This window comes from Budorcas taxicolor, chromosome 16 (assembly GCF_023091745.1).
Source record: "Budorcas taxicolor isolate Tak-1 chromosome 16, Takin1.1, whole genome shotgun sequence".
In the NCBI taxonomy this organism is placed as follows: Eukaryota; Metazoa; Chordata; class Mammalia; order Artiodactyla; family Bovidae; genus Budorcas; species Budorcas taxicolor.
The window spans coordinates 70,466,302-70,492,084 of record NC_068925.1 but is presented as its reverse complement, the minus strand read 5'-3'; the positions used below and the strand labels follow the sequence as shown (position 1 = coordinate 70,492,084).

The 25,783-nt window shown below is 45.0% G+C and overlaps 1 protein-coding gene across 1 annotated transcript in view; it reads left to right on the top strand.

The window, feature by feature from the left end:
* PROX1 (prospero homeobox 1) overlaps positions 1-25,090 on the top strand; it is a 50,111-nt gene extending 25,021 nt beyond the window's left edge. Inside the window, exon 5 of the mRNA XM_052653996.1 lies at positions 24,668-25,090. Within this exon, the coding sequence (XP_052509956.1) occupies positions 24,668-24,853 (186 nt within the window). The 3' untranslated portion in view covers positions 24,854-25,090. The remainder of the gene's footprint in view (positions 1-24,667) is intronic.
* Positions 25,091-25,783: the final 693 nt, after the last annotated feature.

Genomic DNA, 25,783 nt, shown 5'->3' with positions numbered 1-25,783 from the left:
AAAGCTGAGGCATATGATGATGGCTATGCAATTCTTTTTTTTTGCCACTCTGCATGGCATATGGGATCTTAGTTCCCTGACCAGGAATTGAACCCATGTCCCCTACATGATGACGATGGCTAAATGTTTTAGAGAAATCTTGTGAAAAGCTTCACTGCTCCGCAACCCCTTTCTAATAAGTTTATTGCTGTCAACTTTGAGCTAAGAGAATTCAACGGTATGCTGGTGAACTAATTACAGTTTATTATGATAAATACTCATTTGGCAGCATGCGTCAAGCTTCATAAAAGAATTGCCTGAGATTCATGGGCTGGTTTGTGCATTTTTGCTGAGTAACATACTTGAGAGAACAAATCCTGACAGTGCCCATTAGGATTTTTTAGGGTCGTTTAAACCTTACCTGGTTGGTTTTAATCCCCTACTCAGCGTAAGGGCCAACACGACACAAACAGAGGATGGCTGGCATCAAGAGGTACCCAGCAAGCTGCTCCATTTAGCATCATCTAAATCCTCCTTTAATATGATTACCATCTGATATTCCTCTCTTTGTGAATCATATCCACTTGCAGCCAGGCCACCTCTCCTTTATCTGCAGTGTCTATTTTAAGACTGCTTCAGCGCAAAGAGGATGGGGCCCAGGGAGCAGTTTTGTCACTTCTCATGTGACTTCAGACAAGTTATTGGACTATTCTGGGCCTTATTCCTCCTTTGGTAAAAAACTAGACTCCTTCCGGAAATGCGCTAAACACGAGGCAGGAGGTGGCTTCTGCGCGGCCCCCTTTGCTTCGCATACGTACCCACATACACAGCCTCACCGCCCCTTATGTTCACGAACTAGTTTTTAATTGAGCCTCTCTTTAGTTTTTAATTTAGGAAGTTTGGGGCACGGATTCAGAAAAGCTTCAGATGAGATAATCCTTCTCTTCTGTGCCTTGGTGCGTGGAGGTCAGTGCTTAAGTGAGGTGCTTAAAAAGCCACTGTCTTATTGTGGTCGCTTTCCCAGTGTGGGCGGTGGCTGTGAGCGGAGGTGGACCCAGTGCCTCAAGCCGATTCAGCTGCTGTTGTGTTCACTGCTTGACTTACCCATCTAAGTTTCTCCCCCGAAGATCAAGTCAGATACATCTGTAGTCTGAAATGAGCAAGTGAGGAAGATGGTAAAGTAGAGAACCGCACACCTGGTTTCTCCTTACATTTTTAAACAGAGATGGGGCCTGGTAGAGAGACCGAAGGTATGTCTACATGAAGAGCCAGTCGATTCAAAGGAATATGTTAAACCAACTGAGTATTAGCTGGCCAAGTAGTAAAACCTCTTTCTTGATTGCAGTTTTAAATTTCTCAATCAGTTAATCAGTGGCTTGTAGCAATGATGAAATAGCTAACATGTGTTGACTGTTTATTCTGTTTATTGTGCGTTTGTGCGTGCTAACTCGCTTCAGTCGCGTCCACCTGTGTGTGACCCTGTGGACTGTAGCCTGCCAGGCTCCTCTATCCATGGGATTCTCCAGGCAAGAATACTGGAGTGGGTTGCCATGCCTTCCTCCAGGGCACCTTCCCAGCCCAGGGATCGAACCCTCGCCTCCTGGGTCTCCTTCATTGCACCAGATTCTTTACCACTGAGCCTCCGGGGAAGCCCCCTGTTTATCATGGGCACTCTTCTACGTGTTCTACCAATATTAACTTATTTAATGTGAGTACTAATAATGATATGGATATTAACACAAGGAAAACTTCAGCTTGCCTAAAGCTTTATACTGTTTTTAAAGTTGCTCTGAGCATGTGGGAATAGAGGAGCCAGGGAAAGAGAGCAGGGGTAAGGCGGATGCTTCTGTCTCTCACTACCAGTTTCTCCTTCCTTCTTGCTCTCCTCCCACGCGCGTCTTTTTTCAGCTTCCTGCTCCATCTCTGCCTCTGTCATGAGCTTGCTGGTGGTGCCTCTGTCACCACGAAGCCCCACCCCCCTCCAGCCCCCCGCCGCCAATGGCTCTCAAGGCTGGAGTGGCTGCTGACCCCTGGCCTTTGGGAAAATTAAGCAGATGGGGAAGGTTTATCACTAGTGCAGAAGGAGTGGCTTGCATCTCCCTCCTCTTCTGGACCCTTGCGTTTCCTGGCCTGTGTGAGTCAGGACCTCCTAAGTGACAGGAGAGGCTGTTCTGCCTTTTATATCAGTTTACACAATTGCCAAGATTCTTGGCACAGCCTGCAGACTTGGGGTGGTGAGAGCTTGAGAAGACCCAGGGAAGGTGGAAGAAGACCCTGTGGGGGGCAGGGAAGGGTGCACCACGCTTTCAGCTTGTGCTCAAGGGAAGAAAGTTGGCTACAAGACAGGAGTCGGGCACCTCCCTCCCAACGTGAGTCCGCAAAGGTGTGTGGAGGGGCCTGTCCATGCTTTTCACTCCCCCTTCTCAGGTTAAACAAGATTGGCAACAATAAATTTGTCTTTCCAGGTGTTATGGTATATATTTCCATGCTTCATTCTCACTTCACTTTGAAGAGCTTCCAAAATTGGTTTTTATGGGGAGGGAAAGGAGATTTGGGATTCCTTCCCAGTTTTTAAATCACACCGATACTTCTGACTTTAGAAGCATAGGAGTGCAGTTTTATTACTTCTGTTTCCCTCACAACTCTGGCGCAGAATGGAGGTGGTGCGCCCTGTCAGTTTCCAAGGCGCATTTACACGTTTCTGCAAAGAACTCAACTAAGGCAACCGATCCGTGTAAGTCACGGAGGTTAAACGCACTGCTTAAGGAGACCCAGAAGACATCTACTCTGGATTGACTGTGGCAGGCTGGCCTCCGAGAAAGGCTGAACAACCCAGAGATGGGGGGTCTGGCATGGCCTGGCTGTAGGTTGGGAAGAGAATGTGGTGGGCACCTTCCTCCAGGCGGAGCCTTCTAACCGTAGGGGCACGCACATCCAATTGGATTGCTTTTCTGGTTCCCTCACAACTGTGGCCGGAAAGAAGACAAGGCTCACTGTCAGCTTCCAGGCTGCCCTGAGCGGCCTTCTCCTTCTCCAGTCCTGGAAGCTAGCTCTTCCCCACCGTGATCAGCCAGGCGTCCCCGTGGGCTATCAGTAACTAGCCAATTAACTGCGGGCTGGGTGCAAACTCCAAGGAAGAGGGACTGACTACCCTTGCCCTCGATAGACCCAGGGCTTTGGATGGAAGGCTTAGGAGCAAATAGCAAAGAGACCTTGATCCATTGATTAGCAGGCTTGTCAATGTCATTTCCTAAGATACGCATAATTCACGCGGCGCACGCTCCATCCTGCTGCTTGTGGTTTGACTGTTTTTTTCTAGGTGTCACATGACAAGCAGGAAGGGTCCTTCTGCAGGCCTCTCTCTATGTCTTCTCTCCTTAGAAAGAAGATGGAAAGCCAGGACTCCTCATATCCTTCCCCGCCACCAAAACACCCCCCCACCCAAACACTTGACACTTAAACACACACACTGCATCTCCTCTCTCCACCAGGCCCACCCCCACTCCCAGCCCACTCCCGCCTGCCACACAGTGCATGTTTAAGAAGATTTAATATATTTGGAAGGCTTTCCTTCGCCCTGCCATCTCTTTAAAGAAAAATGGGGACAGGTGGATTTAGGAAGCGCTTCCCTCTGCTCCAAATAGACACTTAAATATGAGTGATCATTTGGAAAACTGGCACAGGAGGGGAAACCCTTTTACTCCTCTCGCTGTCTTTTGGCCTCGAAGCTGAGGCGCCATTTAAATGATCGCACAACGCACTCTTGGTGGGTGGCAAGGAGGGAAAAGAAACCTTTACTGTTTCTTTCCCTGCCAGTGCCCCCACTGACAAGCCAAATTGATCTTTTAAGAGACTAAATGAATGTTCTCTAAATATCTGTACGCACATGGCTGTCTGGGAACACGCTCCTTGTACGGGATGATTGCCTGAAATTTGAAGGAGGGAGCAGTAAAGGACACCAGACTGGGTGGGGGCTGGGGACAGTGGGGCGGGGGAGGTCGCGGGGCGACGTGTGGACCCCAAGCTTCATTTCTGCACCTCCATCCTTTTGGGACTCAAGGTGTTGATTGGTATAATGAAGCGGGCCCATCGGTTTATCATCTGTTTGGTCACGTCGTTGCATTTTTAGCGCCCTGTGTCTTTTTTGTCATCGGGTTACATTCAAGCACAGTAAGATCAACGTTCAAACCTCCTTACTCAACAGCTTTATTAGTTATAGCATTCCATGACCTTTCTCAACATTCTTAAAGAAAAAGATACAGTGTAATGTCGCTTTACTTTGCTTATTGTCCTTTGTTGGGGGGAACAAAGCATTTTCTACAGTGGCTATAGCACATAATTATACGGCTTTCAATGGCAGTGTCTTGGCACATATCGAAGTTCAGAGGAGCCTTTAGAAAAAAAAAAAGATGTTTTGTGGCAGCCTAGGGAGGGTCTCATCTTTCCTTCAGAAAATAGTTCAAGGCTCTTCTGTCAAGCTTCCCTACTTAGAGCTTTTTCTCCTCCTGCTTCATAAAGTTTAAAGCAGATTCAGTGGAGTTCTATGATCTATTTCCTTTGAAAGATTGTTCCTCGGCACAGAGAGGCCCTTTGACTTCAAGAGTTCACAGATTCATGTCTTTAGGTATCATATGTCTGACCTTATCAGTTACTCCATTTAATGTCGGAGAAAAAGTCTCAACTCTTTGTGTTTGTCTGTTTTGCCTCTGTGAAATGATTTGGTGAAAAAGACCATCCTTTTTAACACACCACTGAGAGGCCGTTTCTGCTGCAACCTACCCTGTGGCTTTTCTCTCTTTAAAAAAAAAAAAATTGTCCTTGTGTTTTGTGTATGGATGAGTTCACAGTGAGAATAGAATTATACAAGGGCAGGCGCACACACAAAAAAATCTTCTGCTTTCTTCCCCCACCCCCCCAGCCCCCTACCCTACCCAGTGATCTATCTATTGGTGGCTGTACCCCAACAGGCAAAGCCATTTAGCAAACACAGAGGGGGTAGCCGCGGTGCTGGGATGGCAGTGGGCTTTTCCCTTGCTTCGACCTACCCCTAAGGCCTTCATAATTAATTGTCCTTCAGAGCTGAGGAAAGTTCAGAGACTGTGTGGTGTGATGGTCATTGTCTGACATTCAGTTCTCCTTGCCTCGCCTCTTTCTCTGCGCCCCACAAAGGGTTATCAATAGGAGAAAGGGAGCCAGTTCTCCGCTGAGTGCCGCTGGTGGTGGTTGGAGCTTTCAGGGGGTTAGTATCACTGTGTTCCGCCCATCCTGGATTAAATGTCTGTAGAGGTTCTAACCACCTTTTGAAAAGCAGCCTGTTTTGTTTCGCTGAGGTTAAACAGACTCATTTAGCGAACCCCAAGCTTGTTCAGAAGTTGGTGATCCCTTTTCATGTAGCGGATAACATTTTCAATCAAATTTTCCTCACCCCACCCTAACCCTGCCCCCAGGATTTGACTGCACTGTAATTGTTTGGTTCTTTTTCAGCCATAGGGCAGAAAATGGATCATTCACTCACTTCTCTTAACTGCTTTGGTATACATTTGCCAGAATAAGTGTTTGGGCAAACACACTTTTTGATGAAGCTTCGGACTTTGGTTCTTGAAAGTAGATTATCCCAGTTTTAAAATATTGTTTCACCTTCAGCAATTGCCTCAAGCCAATTATTTGGTAACATGACATAAAACAAATGAAAGCTGTTCCGCATCGCCCCTTCCCCCCCCACCCCCCCCACCCCCCCCCCCCCCCCCCGCCCTTTCAGCTGAGACACCAAATAAAGACGCGCCGTGGAGACAGCTATTTGAAAAGTAAAGGGAAAAGAGAGCCATGAGTGATTATTATACTACTGTTCCTGTGAAACAGAGGGAAGCCAAGAAAACAAATAGAATCCTTCTTCCTAGGAGCAGTTGAACCAGCGCATTAGAGAGGTTTAAGTCACGGGGCCGGAGTGTTCATGGGGACCTCGAGGTGGAGGGACCCGTATTGAAAGAGCATCTCCGTGTCCCTCAGAGCTATGTCTTCTGGAGAAAGGGACCTGCAGGATGCCCAGAAGCAATTCTGTCCCCACCGCTCTTTGAAGACGCTTTCACAACAGACCCTTTGCTATTTAGAGAGAATCCTGGATCGGGAAGTTGACACAACTAATATAGTCATACCAAAAATGGGGAGGGGGGTGTGGTTCATAAAAAATTAAAGTTATTCTTATGAATCTTTCAGTAGAAGCCATGAAAAGGGACAGTAGTGTAGTCTAGGTCCTTTGTGTTGCCAGCCCTTCTTCCGGCCTCTGGGTTATTGTTCTTTCAGCTCCTCAAACAGACTTTCACTTTCAAACTGACAAAAGTCACTTAAAAGCCAGACAGCTGTACTAATACACCCACCTTGCGGAGCAGGAGCCAGGCCAGGTGACGAGGCCGGCTGAGCAGCCTTGTTTAAAACGGGCAGGGCAGCCCCCTCCTCCTTCATATCGTTGTGGGGCTCTTTGAGGTGGACTCTTTATTGCTACTGTGTGGCCCTAGCTCCCAGGCTCCCCAAAATATGTCTTGCATTTTCTTTGCAGTGGGAAACCTTGACGACACCCCATGCTCATGTTTATCCCTCAGGCTTGGTGGCTAGGGTCATGGAAGTTAGAGCAGAGAGCTTAGCAGCATCAGAGGGAGTCTGACTCAAAACTCTCTCCCTTTCACTTCTTCCATTTCTCTCTTTTTCCAAGCCTTTTCCAGCCAGTCCAAATTTCTCCTAAGCTTTTCTGATTTCTGTGGCTTCATCAGGAGTAGCTAGGACTGGAAGAAAAAAAAAAAAAAGCCACCGGTGATGGGTGATGGGACAAGCCTCACCTTAGGAAGTGAGACTGCGCTAGAGAGAGGTGGGCACGCGGTTGTGCCCGCATCCCGGGCCTCAGGGCGCAGCCGCAGTGGGCCCCGGTGGGTCCTCCCCGTGTGTGTATTACAGCTTCCCCCTCCCCTGTCACCTTGTGTACAGTCTGGTCTGTGACACTGATGGTGATTATGTCATTATTTTGCTCTGGGGGCCCTGGCACATCTGCAGAGCCCAAGCACATCTTCTTTGTTGCGTTGGCAATCGTCCTGCACCACAAATGCTTCATTAGCCCTGCTGGCGGCCTCCTTGCCAGACGCCAGTGCCCAAATCCAGGCTTCTTTTTGCTCCGTTCTTTTGTGTCGCTGATGATCAAGTATTCATCTTCCTGGTTCTTCCCCGCTTTTTCTCGACTTCTGAACTCCAGATGTCCCGGCATGCTTGCCCAGAGCCTTCAAAAGTGCACCACGTGAAGCACGGTGACTGCACCTTTGAACCCAACCCCACCCCTTCCCACCTTCCCGGTCTGCCCTTTCCCAGATGAATCCGTGTGACTCCGAGTGGCGCCCCCAGGGTGAGGACTGACGTTTTCATACTTGCCCTTTGAAAAGATACCCAGGGATTGCTCCCAGTTTATGGTGGTCCTTAGGGTTAGAATGAAGCATTATTAGATATGGCTTCGAGAGGGACACCTTTCTCCTCTAGCCCCACCTCTCCCCACCCCTTCCCTCTCCTTGGCTCTGTTATTCCTTTCTGTGCATTGCCACATTTTACCAGGTTTTCAGTAAGCAGTCTAAAGTGTGAGTACAGAAAATATTCTTCATGCCTCACTGAGTCATCTGGAAGGTTCCTTTTCTCTGAATGGAATCTTGATCTCCGCTCTACCGACTCCCCAAATCCCCTCCCCGCCTCCCGCCCCCCCTCCCCCCCCCCCCCCCCCCCCCCGCCTCTATTCTGCTGTCATACCCTCCCAGCCCCCAACAACGACCTATTATTAGATATTGAAAGTGACGAATGCATGGCTGTTTTGGAAAGGAACTAAAACATTTCTCTCAAGTTTTCCTCTGTGTATTGGATGGAGCCACAGCTTTTGTTAAGGTGTGCTGATTTCTACATTAACTGCAGTAAATTTTAGAGCTTAATATCTTGGGCTGTGATGGGAACTACATAATCGGTATGTTTAATTTCCTCTTAAATGTGAATTAATTGATCTGTGTTAGCGTATTATGAGGAGCTTCTCCAGTAGAGAGTTTAACCAATTTTATTCCCGCACCACTGCAACATAAGATGTTTCCAATGTCTCTATGTTTGAGTAAAATGTAGATTTTAATTTTAAGGTATACCAAAAGGAAAAAATTAGTTCATAAATTTATTCAGAATCCTAGGACAAAGACCCTGGTAAGAATCGAAGAAAACCCCCTTCAAAGAATGAGTTGCCGTTTGTAGTAGGTTTCCGAGCTTTTCTAGTCACTGAGCCCTGGTCTGAATATTAGGAACAAAGCTAGGTCACAAAGGGAGGAGAAAGGTGGGCAGATCATTAGGCCACCAGCCCTGGGCAGGGAGCATGTCAGGAGAGGCGGGTACCTGTCATTGATTGCATCATTTTCAAAAGATTCAGGATGTCCCCAGAACATTCTTAACCTCCCATTATTAGATCATTATGGTTTTATCACCCTTGGGTTTATTTAAACCTTTTATAAAATCTAACTTCATTCTCAGAGTACACCACTTCTCAAGATAATAATTCTCTAAATGTATTACCTGCTGTGAAAATTGTATCTTCTTTTTATGGCTGTTAAAGTGATTTCCCTGGAACTCCAAAGGGGTAGCCCTGATTAGAATATCCTGGGATTTACGAACAGGACTAGGGCCATATTCTCCATTTCCTTTCTGATTTTATAGACTTTGATCATTACTCCCTCTTAATCTTCATCTCTCCAGATTAAGGAGCCCTAATCCTTTTTAAAAGTCTAATCTCATACAGTATGTGGGCTGCCCCCATCATTTCTATAATGCTCTTCCGGCAGGACTGTGTTTTCCGGAGGTACAGTTACAATTCTAGGACAATAGGGAGAGCTGGAGGGGGCAGCCACGTCATGGCTTTCTCCCTCACCTCCAATGGGACTTTTTTGATTGTCGCAAAAGTTCATCCTCAGAAGTTGGATTTCTTGAGTAGCATCTCGGTAGCACTTTCTGGTTAAAATGACCCTGTGAGAACTTTTTATGAGACTGTTGGCAAGTATTCCAGCAAATCTGATTGTGTCTACGGAATGTATCCAGCACATAAAAAATGCACAGATCCATCCAGCTGTGCTGATGTTTTCAGTGTTTTGATAGGTAAAGTACTGGAGTGTTGGAGTGTTTGACATCATGAAGACACAGCCTTAGCCTTGAGCATGAGTGTCTAAAAATGACCACTAAGGCAAGAAAGCTCTGGTCTCTGTATTATTCTCAAGCAGGAAACAAAATATTCCCTTACAAGAAGGTTTACTTTTATTTATAAAAGCATCACCTTGAGATCTTAAAAGGGAATTCCTTTGGGGAAGTCTTTTGCACGTCTATGAAAGTGTAAGTGTTAGTTGCTCAGTCACGTCTCTTTGGGACCCCATGGACCGTAGTCCACCAGCCTTCTCTGTCTATGGGATTTCCCAGGCAAGAATACTGGAGTGGGTTCCCATACCCTCCTCCAGGGGATCTTCCCGACCCGGGGATCGGACCCAGGTGTCCTGCGTTGTAGGTGGATCCTTTACCATCTGAGCCACCAGGGAAGCCCTCAGTGTCAGAGGTTCTGGACTCATAATAGTGGAACTTAAGAGCCTAGAGTCTGGAACCAGTCCCTGGGATCAAACCTCAGCACTGATTCTTTTTAGCAGTGAAACCTTGGCAAGTGTCTTGCCCTCTCTGTGCCTGCCTCAGTGTCCTCATCTATAAAACAGGGGAAATGATAGTGCCTACCTCACAGAGTTGGTGTGAGAATCAAATGAATGTCCACTAATATATTAGCAGAAAGTAAGTGCTGTATAAGCACTTGCTTTCATTCATTAGCAAGCCAAAGAAAAGTTAACCTTGTCGCAGCGATCAGTAACCCAACGACTGCAGCATTTCCTGCCTACCCTAAACAGGAAAACACACAAAAGAGAAGAGCAAACAGGGAATCGTCCTTAGAATTGGGACAGGGAGTCAGTGCAACATTGGTTTTGAAAAGAGAAAGGGATTCCTTCTGCCCCAAGTTTGGCCATAAAGGTGACAGCAGCCTGCAGGAGCTCTGGGAATCTGGAGTCATGGGTTCCAGATGAGAAGGGCACTAATGAGATGAGAGGGTAAGGTGGAAGGGGCCCCAGGTTGGGGGGGTCTGCCCCTGGCAGCACCTGCCTCATTGGGCTCCACTTTGTTCACCTGTAAAGTGATAAGATTAAAGACAGAGCTGTGTTCTAGCTCTGAAATTCTGCAGTTCTAGAATAGAAGACATTCTGTTTTCTCTACACAAGTCCTGCGCATGATGCAAAGCTTTAAACAGTGACTATGGAGCCCCTGGGAATACAGATGGTGTCCACGTGGAGCCGCTTCCACCCTGCTGCAGCTTCATTATCTCAGTAAAACTCTCCAGGGCGCCCAGTTTAGTATTCTCCCGAGGACCTCTTTGCAGATCTTTCAACTGTGTCCTTGGAGACATGGCAACTCCCTTGCTGGGATTAGAATGATGAATTTTTCAAATTTATAGACAATTTATTGCCATTATATGTGCTGCTCACTTCGTTGTGTTGGCTACGGCAGCCAAACAGTGAGGACATTCATCCATGAAGCCCTCATGCCTGTGGGGTTTTTAGGAGATGATATGGATCTGAACAAATGAACAGAGAGCCTGTATACCTGTCCCCACACACATTCCATCAAGGCCACAATTCAACCCAAACAGCCAGCCTGTGTAATAATATGTGTTAATTTTTGTAGCATATACATCTCCCCTCTTTCAGGACAGAGTTGATTGTTTTAGATGCCATAGCTACCTTCACTCTGAGGCTTGGTTGGTAGTTTTTGCAAAAGCAACATCACCCTTTCCTTTAAGCATATCCCAGAAGATCATAAATCGATCATAAAAGTCTTTTCCACTGGAGTTCTGTATGTCTGAGTTTGTGGTTGTGAGTGAAGTGAAAGTTGCTCAGTCGTGTTCGACTCTTTGTGACCCCATGGACTATACAGTCCATGGAATACTGGAATGGGGAGCCTTTCCCTTCTCCAGGGGATCTTCCCAACCCAGGGATCAAACCCAGGTCTCCCGCATTGCAGGCAGATTCTTTACCAGCTGAGCCACCAGGGAAGCCCAAGTTTGTGGTTGGGAGTATCAAATCCTCACACTGGCCTTTTGGATTTGTTTTTTCCATCTTTCTCATGGTAATTATACTCAGCCTCTGTTTTTTTTTTTAAGGCTACCTTAACAGTCGAACGGAGAAGGCAATGGCGCCCCACTCCAGTGCTCTTGCCTGGAGAATCCCATGGGCGAGGGAGTCTGGTGGGCTGCAGTCAATGGGGTCGCTAAGAGTCGGACACGACTGAGCGACATCACTTTCACTTTTCCCTTTCATGCATTGGAGAAGGAAATGGCAACCCACCCCAGTGTTCTTGCCTGGAGAATCCCAGGGACAGGGGGGCCTGGTGGGCTGCCGTCTCTGGGGTCGCACAGAGTCGGACATGACTGAAGCAACTTAGCAGCAGCAGCAGCAGCAGTAGTAACAGTCGAAAGTAAAATCTGGTCCTAAAAATGAATTAAGTAAAAGGTAATATATCTACTGGGAATAGATGTGTGGGAGTTTGAGTAAGGGTGTAGGCAGAGGCATGATCAGAAGCAGAAGTAGGGGATAGTTTCAAGGCCACTGCATTTCCTTCAATATAGTGTATTTTTCAAAGATTTATGTGTGTGTGTGTGTGTGTGTGTGTGTGTGTGTGTGTGTGTGTGTGTGTTTCCAGCTGCACTACTTGGCTTGGCTTGCTGGAACTTAGTTCCCTGGCCAAGGATTGAACCCATGTCCTTGGCAGTGAAAACGCGGAGTACTAACCGCTGGACCACCAGGGAATTCCCAGAGATTTATCAGCTTAAGTGACCTGAAAGTGTACAAAAGAATCTGTAGAGTCCTGAGCTTCCCTCAACAGCATCCTAAGTCTTCCCACCAGAAACATTACCTCAAGAGGTTTTGGTTGTTTACTAGAGGACTTCCAAAAGTCTCCCAGTGGATATCCTTCTGAAATTGACTTTTCTGTCTTTCTGAGCTGTTAACCTTTCTTGAAAAAGGAATGTCAAAGCCTTTCACGAACTCCTAGCTGACTTAACTTTGTGAATACAAAGGGTAATCGTGGAGGAGAAACCCATAGAATTCCCTAGAATACAAAGCGGAATTTTCCTGACTTTTGTGCCTTTCACCCCAGTCCTTGTCCCAAACCACCTAGATGTTACTGGGACACATCAGCAGTTGTCAGCAGAGAAGCGGAGGCTCCCGGAACCTGGGTTCTGTTCCCATAGCGTCTGCATCTGCCTGCGCCTTCTCTCCTGCTCACTCTGCTCCGTGCTGTTCTTTGTCCTGCCTCAACCCCATCTCCTCAACCCCATTTCTCCTCGGGCTTCTCACTCTTATTACTCCATCCCCACGAATAAAGGGCACACAGACTGGTTTTCATGTTCGCCTGGGCACAGCTTAATTATGGAGGTAAATCTCTGCAGAAAACAATCACGTAATGCATTCTCCAACGAAACAGGAGTAACTGCGGATTATCTGTGCCCCAGCTTCCCTCCGTGTAATATTGAAGAGCTGATGCCCTGTTGTTTTTGAATAATCTCCCATCCAAGAAGGGCACCAGGCTTGGCCCTATTCATTCCACTGCCTCACCCAGTAATGGTAGCAAAAAGTTAAACTTGAGGCGCTATCAGCCTGTCTTGAACTCTGACACGGTTGGCACAAAATTCATGGGGTGACTTGAAGTTAGTGAAGGCTGCAGAGCAGCTATCTAGTGCTTATTTTTCCATCGAAGTTGATTCATTACCTGCATCACGAAGGAGAGATGGAGTCCTCCATTTAGTACATTTGAATATTTGCTGGCAGGGAAGTGCCTAATGAAAAGCTCCTTGTCAAAGCAGGGCAAGACGGAGGGCCACCTGGTCCTTGGCATCTCTGTGTGTGGTCCAAGAACTATTCCCGTAGACATGTGCAGCCTTACCCACATCTGAGGAGTGGTGTGACAATCCAGGTTGAATCTGAGTTAGTCGATCCCAGCTACCCTCGCAGGAACAACTAGTGCGCTGACCCAGTGAGGGACACGGGATTAGAGGAGAATGAAAGAGCTTTAGGCCTTCAGAAAAGTGGCTGGCTCTTAAGTTTGGCTGAAAGCAGGGGTTGGCACACTCTGGCTCGCAGGGCCGATCTGGCACTAAGTCTGTTTTTTTATGGCCCTTGCTAAGAATGGTTTTTACATTTGTAAAGGTTGTGAAAAGAAGGACAATATGCAATAGAAACCAAACCCAGCCCATAAAGCCTGTGCATTTACTGTCCAACCCCTTACAGAAGGAGTTTTCCGACCCCTGTCCGAGGCTTTTTCTGTCTTTGGTAGAAGATGAACTCTCAGATCCTTTCTCCTTCTGAAGTTCCAGAACTATGATTCTTTGATGCAAAGTCTTGGTCCAAATCTTACCGAACAACCTACTAGATGAGTAATTCCATCAGAGAGCTTGCCCTTGTTTTTAAGATGGGAGAGTATATTCATAGTTTCTCGGGGATGGAGGGATGGGAGAAAATACTAGATTTTAGTTTCTGATGTTTTTTTTTCCTCTGATTTTGTTTTTGTTTTGTTTTATGCTTATTTAAACTTGGAGTCACTCTTTGGACATGTGTAGAGTTTGGGAGAGAAGAAAAATTAAACTCATTATAGCAAGTAACATGACAATTATTATATTTCTTAATACATACAATGCCAAGACCTCCAAGCATGAACAAGTACACTGGCCACTTTAGGCACATTTGGTGAACCAGATTTCAGGCCTACAACATAGTTTTGACAGCCTCATAGAGTTTATTATAAAGGCATGTGTCCTTCTGTTCCTAGCAAGCTAGTACTTCCTTTTCTGGGGCTGTGGGAGAAATGGTTTTATTTATCTTGATAGGCAAAGTAGCCAGTGGAATGTTTACATAGCTTAAAGTGTATACACAAATTATTAACAGGTAGCATGGAAGTGAAGACAGTCTTTTCTGTTATTGTGAAAGTCACAACTATTCAAAATGCTCGATTCCAGCCCCTATCAATTATCAATTATGCTCTATAAATTATCAGCATCTGAAAGGTGTAGGAATTTGCTTCTCTGAATATTCCAAATACAGTTCTATTTTCCAAATATCCACTCTTTCCAGGCAAGCAAGAATACTGGAGTGGGTTGCCATTCCCTTCTCCAGGGGATCTTCCTAACCCAGGAATTGAACCCCAGGTCTCCTGCACTGCAGGCAGATTCTTTACCATCTGAGCCACCAGGGAAGCCCCTTCAAAGGTAAATGATTCAAATTCAAATGAGGAAACAAAGAAACCCCTCAGGGCAGCCTTGGCACTTCCTTTGGGCTGCTGAGGGAAGTCCACGTGAGGGTTGATGGCCAGGCCCACACCGCCACACCGAAGACCAGAGTCCCCTGCCTGACATCCTTTCCCGTGGTGTTCCACTGTCCACTCAAGGTAAATCCTCAACCTCCTACCTTGCAGCTTCCGTGGGACTGTTACGTCCTTTTTGCTACATTCCCGCCAATGGACCATGTCAACCATATCCTATCCGGACACCACTCTGTCAGCATTTATAAGGATTGGTCGGGCATTGAGGGTTGGCCAGCAGGTTCACTTGGAAGTGTATTCCCACAAGCTCAGAGCAGGTCCCTGCCACAGCGGCAGACGAGACACAGGCTTTCCTTTCGCCCCTTTTCCTGATTTTCCCTGCACCTCCTGCAGGCTGGCTGGGAGGACCCTTGAGGCTGCAGCGTGGATCTTGCTGTCTCAAGGTCCTTCCCCAGCCCTCTCCCAGGGCTTGACCCCCAGCCCCTCCCTCGCACGTTGACTTGACATTGGGTGGTACTCACAGAAGAAACAGCTTCCAACAGCTCAAACCTCTAATCCCATACCCACTAGAGATTTTGGCTTTTGGATTTTGGCAGGAAGGTGTGTTTGCCTATCAGGTCAGCATGAATAAAGATTTCTTTCTTCCCTTCTGTTTTTTTTTTTTTTTCAAAGACAAGAATCAATGGACACTCCCCCCAGAGCTCTTTCTCTAGAGACAGTTTATCCCCTTCTCCCAAGTACTTGTATTTTCTATTCTGACCATGCGTGTGATATTTTGTTTTTCTCTTTTCCTGTGAGACAACCAAAAAAATCTACCCCATGTAAAATTTGAGAGCCAGATCAATTCTGAACCATCTTATCATTTTTAAAGTCTGTTTATCCAGCTTTGTAGGAGAAACGAGCAGACTGTTTGAAGGCCACATACTTTTCAAACCTTGGTTGCAACACGTTTGCCCCGTTTTGAAACTGTCTTTATCAGGCCGAGAAAACGAAAATCTATTTGACAAAGTGGCACTCTGGCCAGTTTATCTTGCAATATGGCTTTAGCTCACTGAGGCTATTGATTTCCTTAAATTAATGTTTACAGAATGCTACTGAATTTTGCTCAAGAGAACATTGTTCTTTTGAAGGTTTATAAAAAAAATGATACAGACTGTTACTGCCATGTGTTCCTTTGCTTAGACCGAGGAAACATGGTGGGGGGAGGTTTTTTTTTTTTTGGTTGTTTTGTTTTAAGGACAGCCTTGAACTCTAGCCACTTCCTATAAGCATTTAGTCTTCACATATTCAAGTAGCAAAACATGTAAGTGGGAGGGAGGTGAGCCCACTCATATGCCTAAAACTTTGTGGGCATCACACTAGCCAAATCCTGTGAAAGAAAGTGAAAGTGTCAGCCGCTCAGTCGTGTCTGACTCTTTGAGACCCTATGGACTATAACCCTCCAGACTCCTCTGTCCATGGGATTCTCCAGGCAAGAATACTGGAGTGGGTTGCCATGCCCTTCTCCAGGGGATCTTCCCGATTCAAGGATTGAACCCAGCTCTCCTGCATTGCAGGCAGGTTCTTTACCGGCTGAGCCACTTCGTGGGCATCATACTAACCTGATCCCGTGAGGTCCCTGAATGCTGAATCTATCTGGAGCATCAGAGGCAGAGACTTTCGTTCAAAGCTCAGCTGTGGCTACAGAGTCTTCCTCAGCCTCATTTGGTGTCATGTGGGCAAACACTTCTGTAGCCACTGCTCCCTGAAAAATCCATCCTTCCCAACAGAGGTGAGGGCAGCCTCTGTTGTGAGAACAGCCCTGTCACCATTTGGTGGAAGCTCTTTTTTTTTTTTAGTAAATTTATTTACTTTTAATTGAAGGATAATTGCTTCACAATATTGTGTTGGCCTCTGCCGTACATGAACATGAGTGGGCCATCAGTATAGCCGTGTCCTCTCTCTCTTGAACCTCCCTCCCTCCTCTCTCCCCATCCCACCCCTCTAGCTTGTGACAGAGCAGCAGCGTGAGCTCCCTGAGTCATACAGCAAATCCTCATTGGCCATCTGATTTACATATTGTAGTTATGTGCTACCGTGTCACTCTCTCCAGGAACGCTTCAAAACACCTTACTCTTTGACTGGGGTGCTCTGTCCCTAAAACACAAAACCTAGCCTCTAGATGTGACTTTAAAACCAGCTTTCCCAAGGGAAATGTATTTGACTATTCAGCCCCTGACAAGATTCGCATCAGAATCATGACGTGATGGAAATAAAACTTAGGAAACACAAAGCAACTTTTCTCAGCGTGTTGACTCAGTTGATAGAATCTCCCACGTGAACCTCCTCAGAGCATCTCTCAGAACACTGCTTTGCACACATATATGAATCACAGTGAACTGTCTCCCAGAAAGTGGGCTTGTCCTTAAGGTTCAAACCACCGCCTTACTTTTGGAAACTGCTTTACACTTTCCAAAGCACATTCATGCTTGTTTTCCCACTGGATCCATCAGCCTGATGAGAGGGCTTTAGGACACAATCCCATGGTTCCCTCTGGGAAGCATCCTTTCTGCCCTTCTGAAGGACCAGTTAGTTCCTGGCTAGTACACACAAAGTAAGCGTGTGTGTGACTGTGAAGGGAGATCCCTAGTCACAATATCTTGTCACCATCTTTCATAGCTCTGAGATTCCCCTCTTCTGCCTCAGGCAGGAGAATTCAGTGAGAGTGAGACGGAGGAGAGGAACAGCAATAACGTATCTGTTCTTGCCTTTTCATTGGATAATCTCAATAAGGGGTTAGTAAAGCATCAGAGTTTATCCATTTGAGTCCACTCTGTCTACAGTCTAAGTCCCCAGCTTGTGCCACTGCCGTCAGGAACTATGTCTCTCCTTGATCAATATTTACTGAACAAACAGCAGGGACGAGAGAGTTTGTTTAGAGGAATCACGTGCACACCAGGGTGAATGAATGCTCGGGAAAGTACCTCAACTTTGTCTCCTTTCCTAGGATCTAGGGGTGTGTGTGCATGTGTGTACGCATGCGTGCAGACATGAGCATGCACAGACAGCCCCATACAAATGCCCTTTTTAACTTCTCCAAAGACACGAGTCATCCAGAAAAATGCCTCGCTGTGTATGATTAGTACATTATTTATCCCTTAAGAGAACTCGCAATATCAATTCAGTTTCAAAAAACTCCAGCCCAAAGTTTGCTTCTCCTTTTGTGCTCCTATACAGGTTAAACATTTTGGAAAGGCTCTTAGGATGAATTAGAGGCACGAGCATCTTCCTTTGACCCTTTTCAGATGAGTGGAAGGGAGGAAAATGCAAGTGGAAACAATAAAAGCAGTTTGATAAGGCACCTCTAACTATATATTTCTGATGACATGACATTTCTTTTTTAAAGAAATCCCAAGGAGAGAAGGAGCTCTTGAGATTTTCAGAGCCACTTAGCCAGTTTTTGGAATCAGATGGGTTTAAGTCTAATAATAATTATAAACAGCCTGGTGTTGATGTTGAGAGAGCTCTACTCTTTCAACTTCACTCAAACAATTGCTTGAAGGCTCAAGGCAGGGCCCTCAATGCAGTTGACTTGGAGGCACCTGGGTCGAGTTTGAGGGGTTTTGTTTCTGTGTGTGGGGGAGAGGCTAAGGGGGAAACTGTGGGAGTTATTTATTTATTTGATTTTGTGAATCGGAGTTGTAAAAGCCATCTGAAATATTCATGCAGAATTGTCTGAGAAGCCCGTTTCTGTTTTATTTACTGCACAGTAGACCAGCCACAGCGGATTAGTTCTACAATACCCGTAACAAAAGCCCAACAGCTGACGCATGTGATGTTAGGAGGTGACAAAACAGTTAAAGTATGCTGCTGGCTACAGGCGAGCCGTCAGCAGACGCAGACAAAAGGGTTTGTGACAAGAATAACTCTCTCTCCAAGGCGAGCAGTGAAGAGTATCCAAAATACCAGTACCCTTTTCTCCTTGACATTGTCTTCCTACAGTCAGCACTTTATTGCCCTTTTATAGTATTTTTTAAATGAAGGAGCAAGAAGAAAGTAAACCCACACACAGAACTAATTCACCAAAACAGTAAACCAAGATTTTACTTTCCCAGCAGTTGGCCACTTCTGCCCTTATGTAGATTTCCTTTACCATTTCTTCACTGAAGTTTGAAAAAAAAAAATCATTTCAAGGATGAACTGAAAAGAAGATCCATCTTGATAAGATTGTCATCTCTTGATTAATAAGCTTGAGAAGCCATGTGAGCCTTTGGTTACTGGGGAGAGGAGCTAGGGAGCGAGGTCTATGCCTGGTTTATTTTCTGTCCATTTCTGCAAACATCATCCCACTGATGAAATGAGGCCAGTGGACCAGGTTTTAAAGGGGATGGAAGATTGTAAGAGAGCCACAGGGAGCTGTGCAAGGGGCAAGGTTTAGATCCCCAGAAAGAGGCCAATGGATGAGCCTGTGGCCGTTTCAGAGGTGTGAAAAATCAGCTACCCCGTCTCCAGAAAATAGGAGAGGCTGTCTTCTTTTTAACCTTTGTAATTCCCCTTCTATTCTCTCTGACATTCATTCAGCTGCCAAGAGCGTTTGGCAAGGTTTGGGCCAGCGAGCACACTTGCAGTGACCGCTAACCTTGGTATGTCCTGACACTTATGATGAGCGTCTGCAGGACGCAGAAGGCAGGCAGCCTGCTATGTCAGGCTTTTATTATGTACTGCAGAGGCTAGGGACAGCCAGTTTAATAAAACAAATCATCCTTGAAGGTAAAGCAACTGGGAAGAGGAGGAGGAAGACGGGGGGGGGAAAATGTGTCTTTGCCACTCATTCTGATAAAAAAAAAGAACAGCAAAATAAGCACCCACCCAACGCACTGTGTGTGTGTGTGTGTGTGTGTGTGTGAGTGTGTGACAATCCAGGCACCCCTGAGCAGACTTGAAAACATCCTCCCATTTCTCCCATTTCATCTAAGCCCACAAGGCCCTCGTTTGCTCTGAGGAGACTCAAGAACAAACAGTGGTGATGAAATAGGTGGACGCTGAGAGTCAGCCCCCTTGAAATGTATGAGTTTGGTCAAGTACCTCCTCACAATTATATTCTCCTCCAGATGTCAAGGCAAGGAGAGGCAAGACCATTTGGGGTGAGGTTCCTATATTGGGATGCCTTTTATCAAAGCAAAGTTTCCACTCGCCTCTCCTGAAGAACACTCAGCACCGCAGCTCCCACAATAGCCTCAGAGTCCCAGCCAGAGACTTTGGAAGCCTTTTGTTTTTCCCCTGTGGCATGTCCAAAGGCATGGCCTTCCCTCCCCCTCCCAGTGGCCGGCATTGTCTTGCATTCCAGGGACTTGATTGACTGTTGCCACCTGATGCTGAAGAGATACTCTAGGGTTCATTCTGCAGATTGTTGGGTTCTATTAAAAGAAACCTAGATAAGGGATTACTTGTCACTAAGGGATTTTCTGCAGATGTTTATTAGTGATTGGAAATCCATTAGGTGTGAAGAGGTACTGAAAAAACATGGACAAGACCAGTCTCATAACCCTGAATTCTTAAGACGCTCGCTCAGAACATCAGAAAGGAGTCTCCCCCCCACCCCCCTTACTCTGTTAAATGGAGTTGGGGAGACTTTTCTGGCAGAGAGGTAAGGGTCTCTTTCATGGGCAATATTTCTACCTGTGGATGGAATTCCTTGGCACTCTTTCAGATCAGTTGCTACCCATCAATTACCTCTGTGGAGCCACCAAAAAAAAAGATTAATTGCTCTAGCAGTAGAGGATCTCGTTATAACTTTCTTTTATCTAGCCCAATCCGTTGCATGAGTATTGCCTCAAATTAAGCACAAAATTAGCAAACCATTTCACTTGTTCTCAAAGAATTCATCCCTTCCCAAACATAAACCTGAGTCTCCTCTTGGGAATCTTTTGTGTCGTTCCCACTTATTTTGAAGTTACTAGCTCTTCTGTGGTTTTTCTAAGCCACAAATCCACAGCTTGTCAAGGTTTTGATGCCTCGTATAAGTAGGAATTACTGAAAATGCATTTAAAAGGAGCCAGCAGGGTTTAATGGCAATAGACCTGAGTCGGTTATTTCACATGAGTCTCTTCATCTCATAATTTCTTCATCCCATAGAATCTCATACTTTCTTCATCTATAAAATGAGCTCTGAGATCTATTTCAAGTCTTTAAACTCTATTTTTTATCATTATTTTAAAATTCCTTTTTTTAAGTATTTAGGCGGAAGGTAAGGTGTGATTCTAGAGCAATGTGGAGCAAAGCAGGAGGCAGGGTCTCATTTTGAGCTGTTTATCAAAGACGATGCAACAAAACCCTGTGTAGCGTTGTGAGGAAAACACAGAATGGAAGCCAGGAGAGCTCTCAAAAGACATCTAATGATAAATCCACTACAACTAGATATAAGTAGGTGAAAAGCTAAATGACATCAAGACACAAATGCACAAGTTGTTAAAGGACAGCCCAAGAGTATTGCCAAAAGAAATGAATGTTTGAAACAGGATGCGTGCATGTGTGCCAAGTCGCTTCAGTCACGTCGGACTGTTTGCGACCCTAGGGACTGTAGCCCACCAGGCTTCTCTGTCCATGGGATTCTCCAGGCAAGAATACTGGAGTGGTTGCCAGGCCCTCCTCCAGGGGATCTTCCCGACCCAGGGATCAAACCAGCATCTCTTACTCTCTTACGTCTCCTGCCTTAGCACAGGTGGGTTCTTTACCACTAGTGCGACCTGGGAAGTCCTTATAAAAGGACAAAACCCACTAAAAATCAGTAACCAGCATGGCCAATGATAAGAAATAACAGGGTGGGACCTCCCTGGTGGTCCAGTGGTTAAGACTCTACCTTCCAATGCAAGGGGGTGGGTTTGATCCCTGCTTAGGGAACTGACATCCCACATGCCGTGTGGCATGGCCAAGAAATAAAAATAATACATTTTTAAACATTAAAAAAAAAAGAAAAGAACAGAATGGAGGCTGTGCACACTCCCCAAAGAAATTTCTTTGATCTGTTCTCAGGCAAACCCCCAGAACTGCACTTCTTCCCTCCTCCAAGGCTGACGCTTTTCTGGATGCATCCCCCTCCTCTGACTGTCTTAAACGTCATCCCTATTCCCTTGGCCCTGGTTTCCAGATCTCCTGGGGGTCCTGGGAGTGGGTAGACTTCATCTGGCGCCCCTGCCATACCTCTGTCCCCGGAACTCTCCGCCAGGCCAGGCTGCATCCTCGAGTGTTCAAGGACCATAGATCCTCATCGTGGGTCTGTTGCCAATGGCCAGGGAAACCACACTTCTTGAAATGTTTCTTTTAATAAATGCCTCTGATTATGTTTCTGTAGCATTTGGCTAACAGCTCCCAAACTCCGTAGTTAGAGTGGGTAGTTGCACTGTGTAACTGGTCTCCAGCCATAATCCCTCTCTCAATAACACCCATTTGACACAATTTGAAGGATCATCTTTGGGGAAGACAGGAGAGTACTCAGAAAGGCTGCTTAATGACTTTTTATTTGGTAGAAGGTGAGTAGGAGGGCTGATTGCCACTCCATGCCCTCCCCATCCCCCATATATCCCAAATACACGTATATGTGCGGGAGATTGGGGAGAAGGTCATCAGAGTTCAGTTGAATTCTCATCAGGGAATGGCCTTTGGAGTATATGGGTTTGCACATTTATGGAGGGCAAGGTGCTACGTGCATGCTCAGTGATATCTACTCTTTGTGACCCCATGAACTGTAGCTTGCCAGGCTCCTCTGTCCATGGGATTCTCCAGGCTAGAATACTGGAGTGGGTTGCCAACACTACATTAGGTTGCCATTTCCTCCTCCAGGGAATCTTCCCGACCCAGAGATCGAACCAGCATCTCTTGCACTTGAGGCAGATTCTTTACCGCTTGAGCCATTAGGAAAGCCCTGGGGAGCAAGGTGGTATTTCCATTATTTCCCAGGCGGTGGTTGGAACTATGTCCTGAGAAACTAGCCTATATATACATATATTTTGGGAGAAGCTTCTCAACATTTTCACTTTTTCTAGAATCCAGTCGGCCCCAGATTGGGGCTCTTTTTCTTCTGGAGCATCATTAGATTTCTTTCAAAGGACAAGTGACTTGCCATAGGAAGCACTGAACTTCTTTGTCCAACTCCAAATGTCTCAGACAGGTTTGTCTGGTATCATTTTCATTTTCTTTAACAGTTACTATCATTATAAAAAGGTCCACTGCACAAAGCGAGAAAAGGTGGGGAGAATGGGATCAAATATGTTCAAAATGACAACCCCTCTCTGTTACTTTGGTGAGCAGCAGGCCTGAGCCAAGATAAAAATCTCTCACCTCTTGTCTAGGTGTAGACAGATCCGTCTACACGTGCAGCTGCAGTGCTTTCACTTCCTCAAATGTCTGCACTTACTATAAAAGTAAAACATTATTCATGTGTAAGTTCCCCCACTAAAGGAAAACTACAAAGTGTCAGTGTGTACTTGGAAAATTATAAGTATCTGGAATGATTCTGTGAATCCTTTGTTTCATTGTGGGAGTGATAGGTCCTGCTTTACCATGTAACTCACAAAGATTACTAAATAAGTACATCAGTAGCTATTCCTTTCCCTAGACAAGAGGTCAGACTATTAAACAACTACTAATAAACAATTCATAAGCACATGCACAGAAAACACACACACATATATTCATTGCTGTGGTAGGAAAGAATTAACAAATAGATTTTCTGAACAGTATATTTGGAGAATGTTTATCTTGAACTACAGTGACTTTGAACAATTCCCGTATTCTCTCTGAGCCTCCATTTTCTTACTGTAAAATGGGGTTAATAACCACAGAGATGTTGGGGAAACTGAATGATACAGTTCACATTCAGTATATAACACAATACCTGACACATAATAAGCAGTCCAAAAATGTGGAGTATTATTACTGTCAACTGCATAAATCACTCTCTTATGGAGAAACTCTCATCTCAAGGTAAAGTATTTTCTGATGTAGGATTTTAGGATTTGGTACACATTTTGTATTTTGGGCTTCCCTGATGGCTCAGATGGTAGAATCTGCCTGCAGTGTAGGAGACCTAGGTTCGATCCCTGGGTCAGGAAGATCCCCTGCAGAAGGGAATGGCAACCTACTCCAGTATTCTTGTCTGGAGAATTCCACGGACAGAGGAACCTGGTAGGCTACAGTCGGTGGAGTCACAGAGTCAGACACGACCAAGCAACTAACACTTTTGTATTTTGGGACTCAGTATTAATATCATCATCTTACTCTTTTTTTTTTTGTCCACAGCGTAGAGGCATACCTCAGAGATATTGCAGGTTCCATTCCAGACTACCAAGTGTTGCAATACAGCAAGTCACATGATGTTTTCTTTAATTTTCCAGTGTATTTAAAAGTTATATTCATACCATATTGTACTCTATTAAGTGTGCAACAGCATTATGTCTAAAAAAAGTATAGACCTTCATTAAATATACTTAATTGCTAACAATGCTAGCCATCATCTGAGCCTTGAGTTGTAGTCTTTTGGCAGTAGTAACATCAAAAATCACTGATCACAGATAACGAGAGCAAAAAGTGTGAAACATTTCGAGAATTACCAAAGTGTGACACAGACACGTGAAGTGAGCAGTTATCATTGGAAAAAATGGTGCCGGTAGGCTTGCTTCACACAGGGTTGCCACAAACCTGCAATTCATTAAAAAACTCACTATCTGTGACCTATAATAAAGCAAAACAAAGTGCAGTGAAAGGAGGTATACCTGTCCTTTATAGTGAAGAATATTTTAGTATACAATTTAGCAACAGAGTCGACAGTCCTCTAATACAAGCAGGAAACTAAGGTTTTAATTTTCTTCATTTGTAGCGTGGGTTTAGTTTATATCAAAGGCCAATTATTAGTCTACTTTTGAGAAGACATTTTGTTTTCCTAATGGAAAAATGATTCAAATTCTGAAAGATAAGGTAGAGAACTGATTCTGGAATACACCTCTTTAATGAAGCGAGGAGTCCCAACAGTATGTCTCCATTTTTCTACTCAAATATTCACAATGGAATCCAAGTTTTTCAATAGGTCTGCATGTATCCTTTGCATAAGTCTTTTTCTAAAACTCTACAAAGCTGTCAACCCCACATTACAATGCTACTATATATAACAACTTTACATAAGAGAATAGGGGTCGGCCATTTTTAGAAAATGCAGGTGCCCTGTAAGCCCCTATCTGAAAGAAAGACCTTAGCTCAATTTCCTTTGAAGAACTGGAGACTTGAAACTGAAAACTTTATTAATGCCATTGTCTCCTTGTATCAGCAGGTTCCAGAGAGATTCCTGGAAGTTGCGCAGATCACATTACGGGAGTTTTTCAATGCCATTATCGCAGGCAAAGATGTTGATCCTTCCTGGAAGAAGGCCATATACAAGGTCATCTGCAAGCTGGATAGTGAAGTCCCTGAGATTTTCAAATCCCCAAACTGCCTACAAGAGCTGCTTCATGAGTAGAAATTTCAACAACTCTTTTCGAATGTATGAATAGTAGCAGTCCCCTTTGGATGTCCACGTTATCCGTGTCTAGATTTTGATTTCATATATGTGTGTATGGGAGGCATGGATATGTTATGAAATCAGCTGGTAATTCCTCCTCCATCATCTTTCTCTCATTTTCTTCTGTTTTCAATTGCAACGGGGATGGTTCTTTTCCTGCCGCCTTTAGTTTACTTTTGCCCAAGGCCCTTAACATTTGGAGACTTAAAATAGGCTTAATTATCAGGGAAAAAAAGAATGTTGACGTGTGTAAAGTCTATATTAGCAAGGACGGGCATTTGTTTAAAATGCGTCTGCTGGATTCATGGTTTGTTGCAAATGGCGGTTGGCGAAGGGAGACCCGTGACAGAGCACAACTCCGCAGTCAGTGATGCGTCTCTTGTGTTTACTGCTGAGAAGGTCAGAAAACTGAATGAAACCACTTGATAAACTTAAATATTTTGCTTGGTTTGAACTCAGTAAGTAGCTTTTTATCACACGTTTGAAAATAATGCCGGTGGCAGATCAACAGCTCACTTTGCAAAAGTACCCCAAAAGGCCACATTTTAAAAAGAAAACATGATCACTAACTGTCAAGTTTTTCCTCAGAGAAATGGCAAACACCCCAAACTGGTTTCTTTTGGAGGCAGAGCAATTTTATACAAAACTGACTTTTCAAGGTGAGACTGGAAATTCATGTGGTTTCTAGTCACCTCTTAGAATTTTGCAATAGGTTCTTCTTGGTAGTAAGTGAGTACCTATCATTCTTCGTACAGGAAAACCCCTATAATGTGTTATTATTTTCTGTTGATCTTGCTTAAGATATAAAAAGGCACATAAGTTTCAATTTTATTCTTTGCAAAACTTTGTTTATATGCTTTAGAATTATCATGTCTGTTTAATATTTAA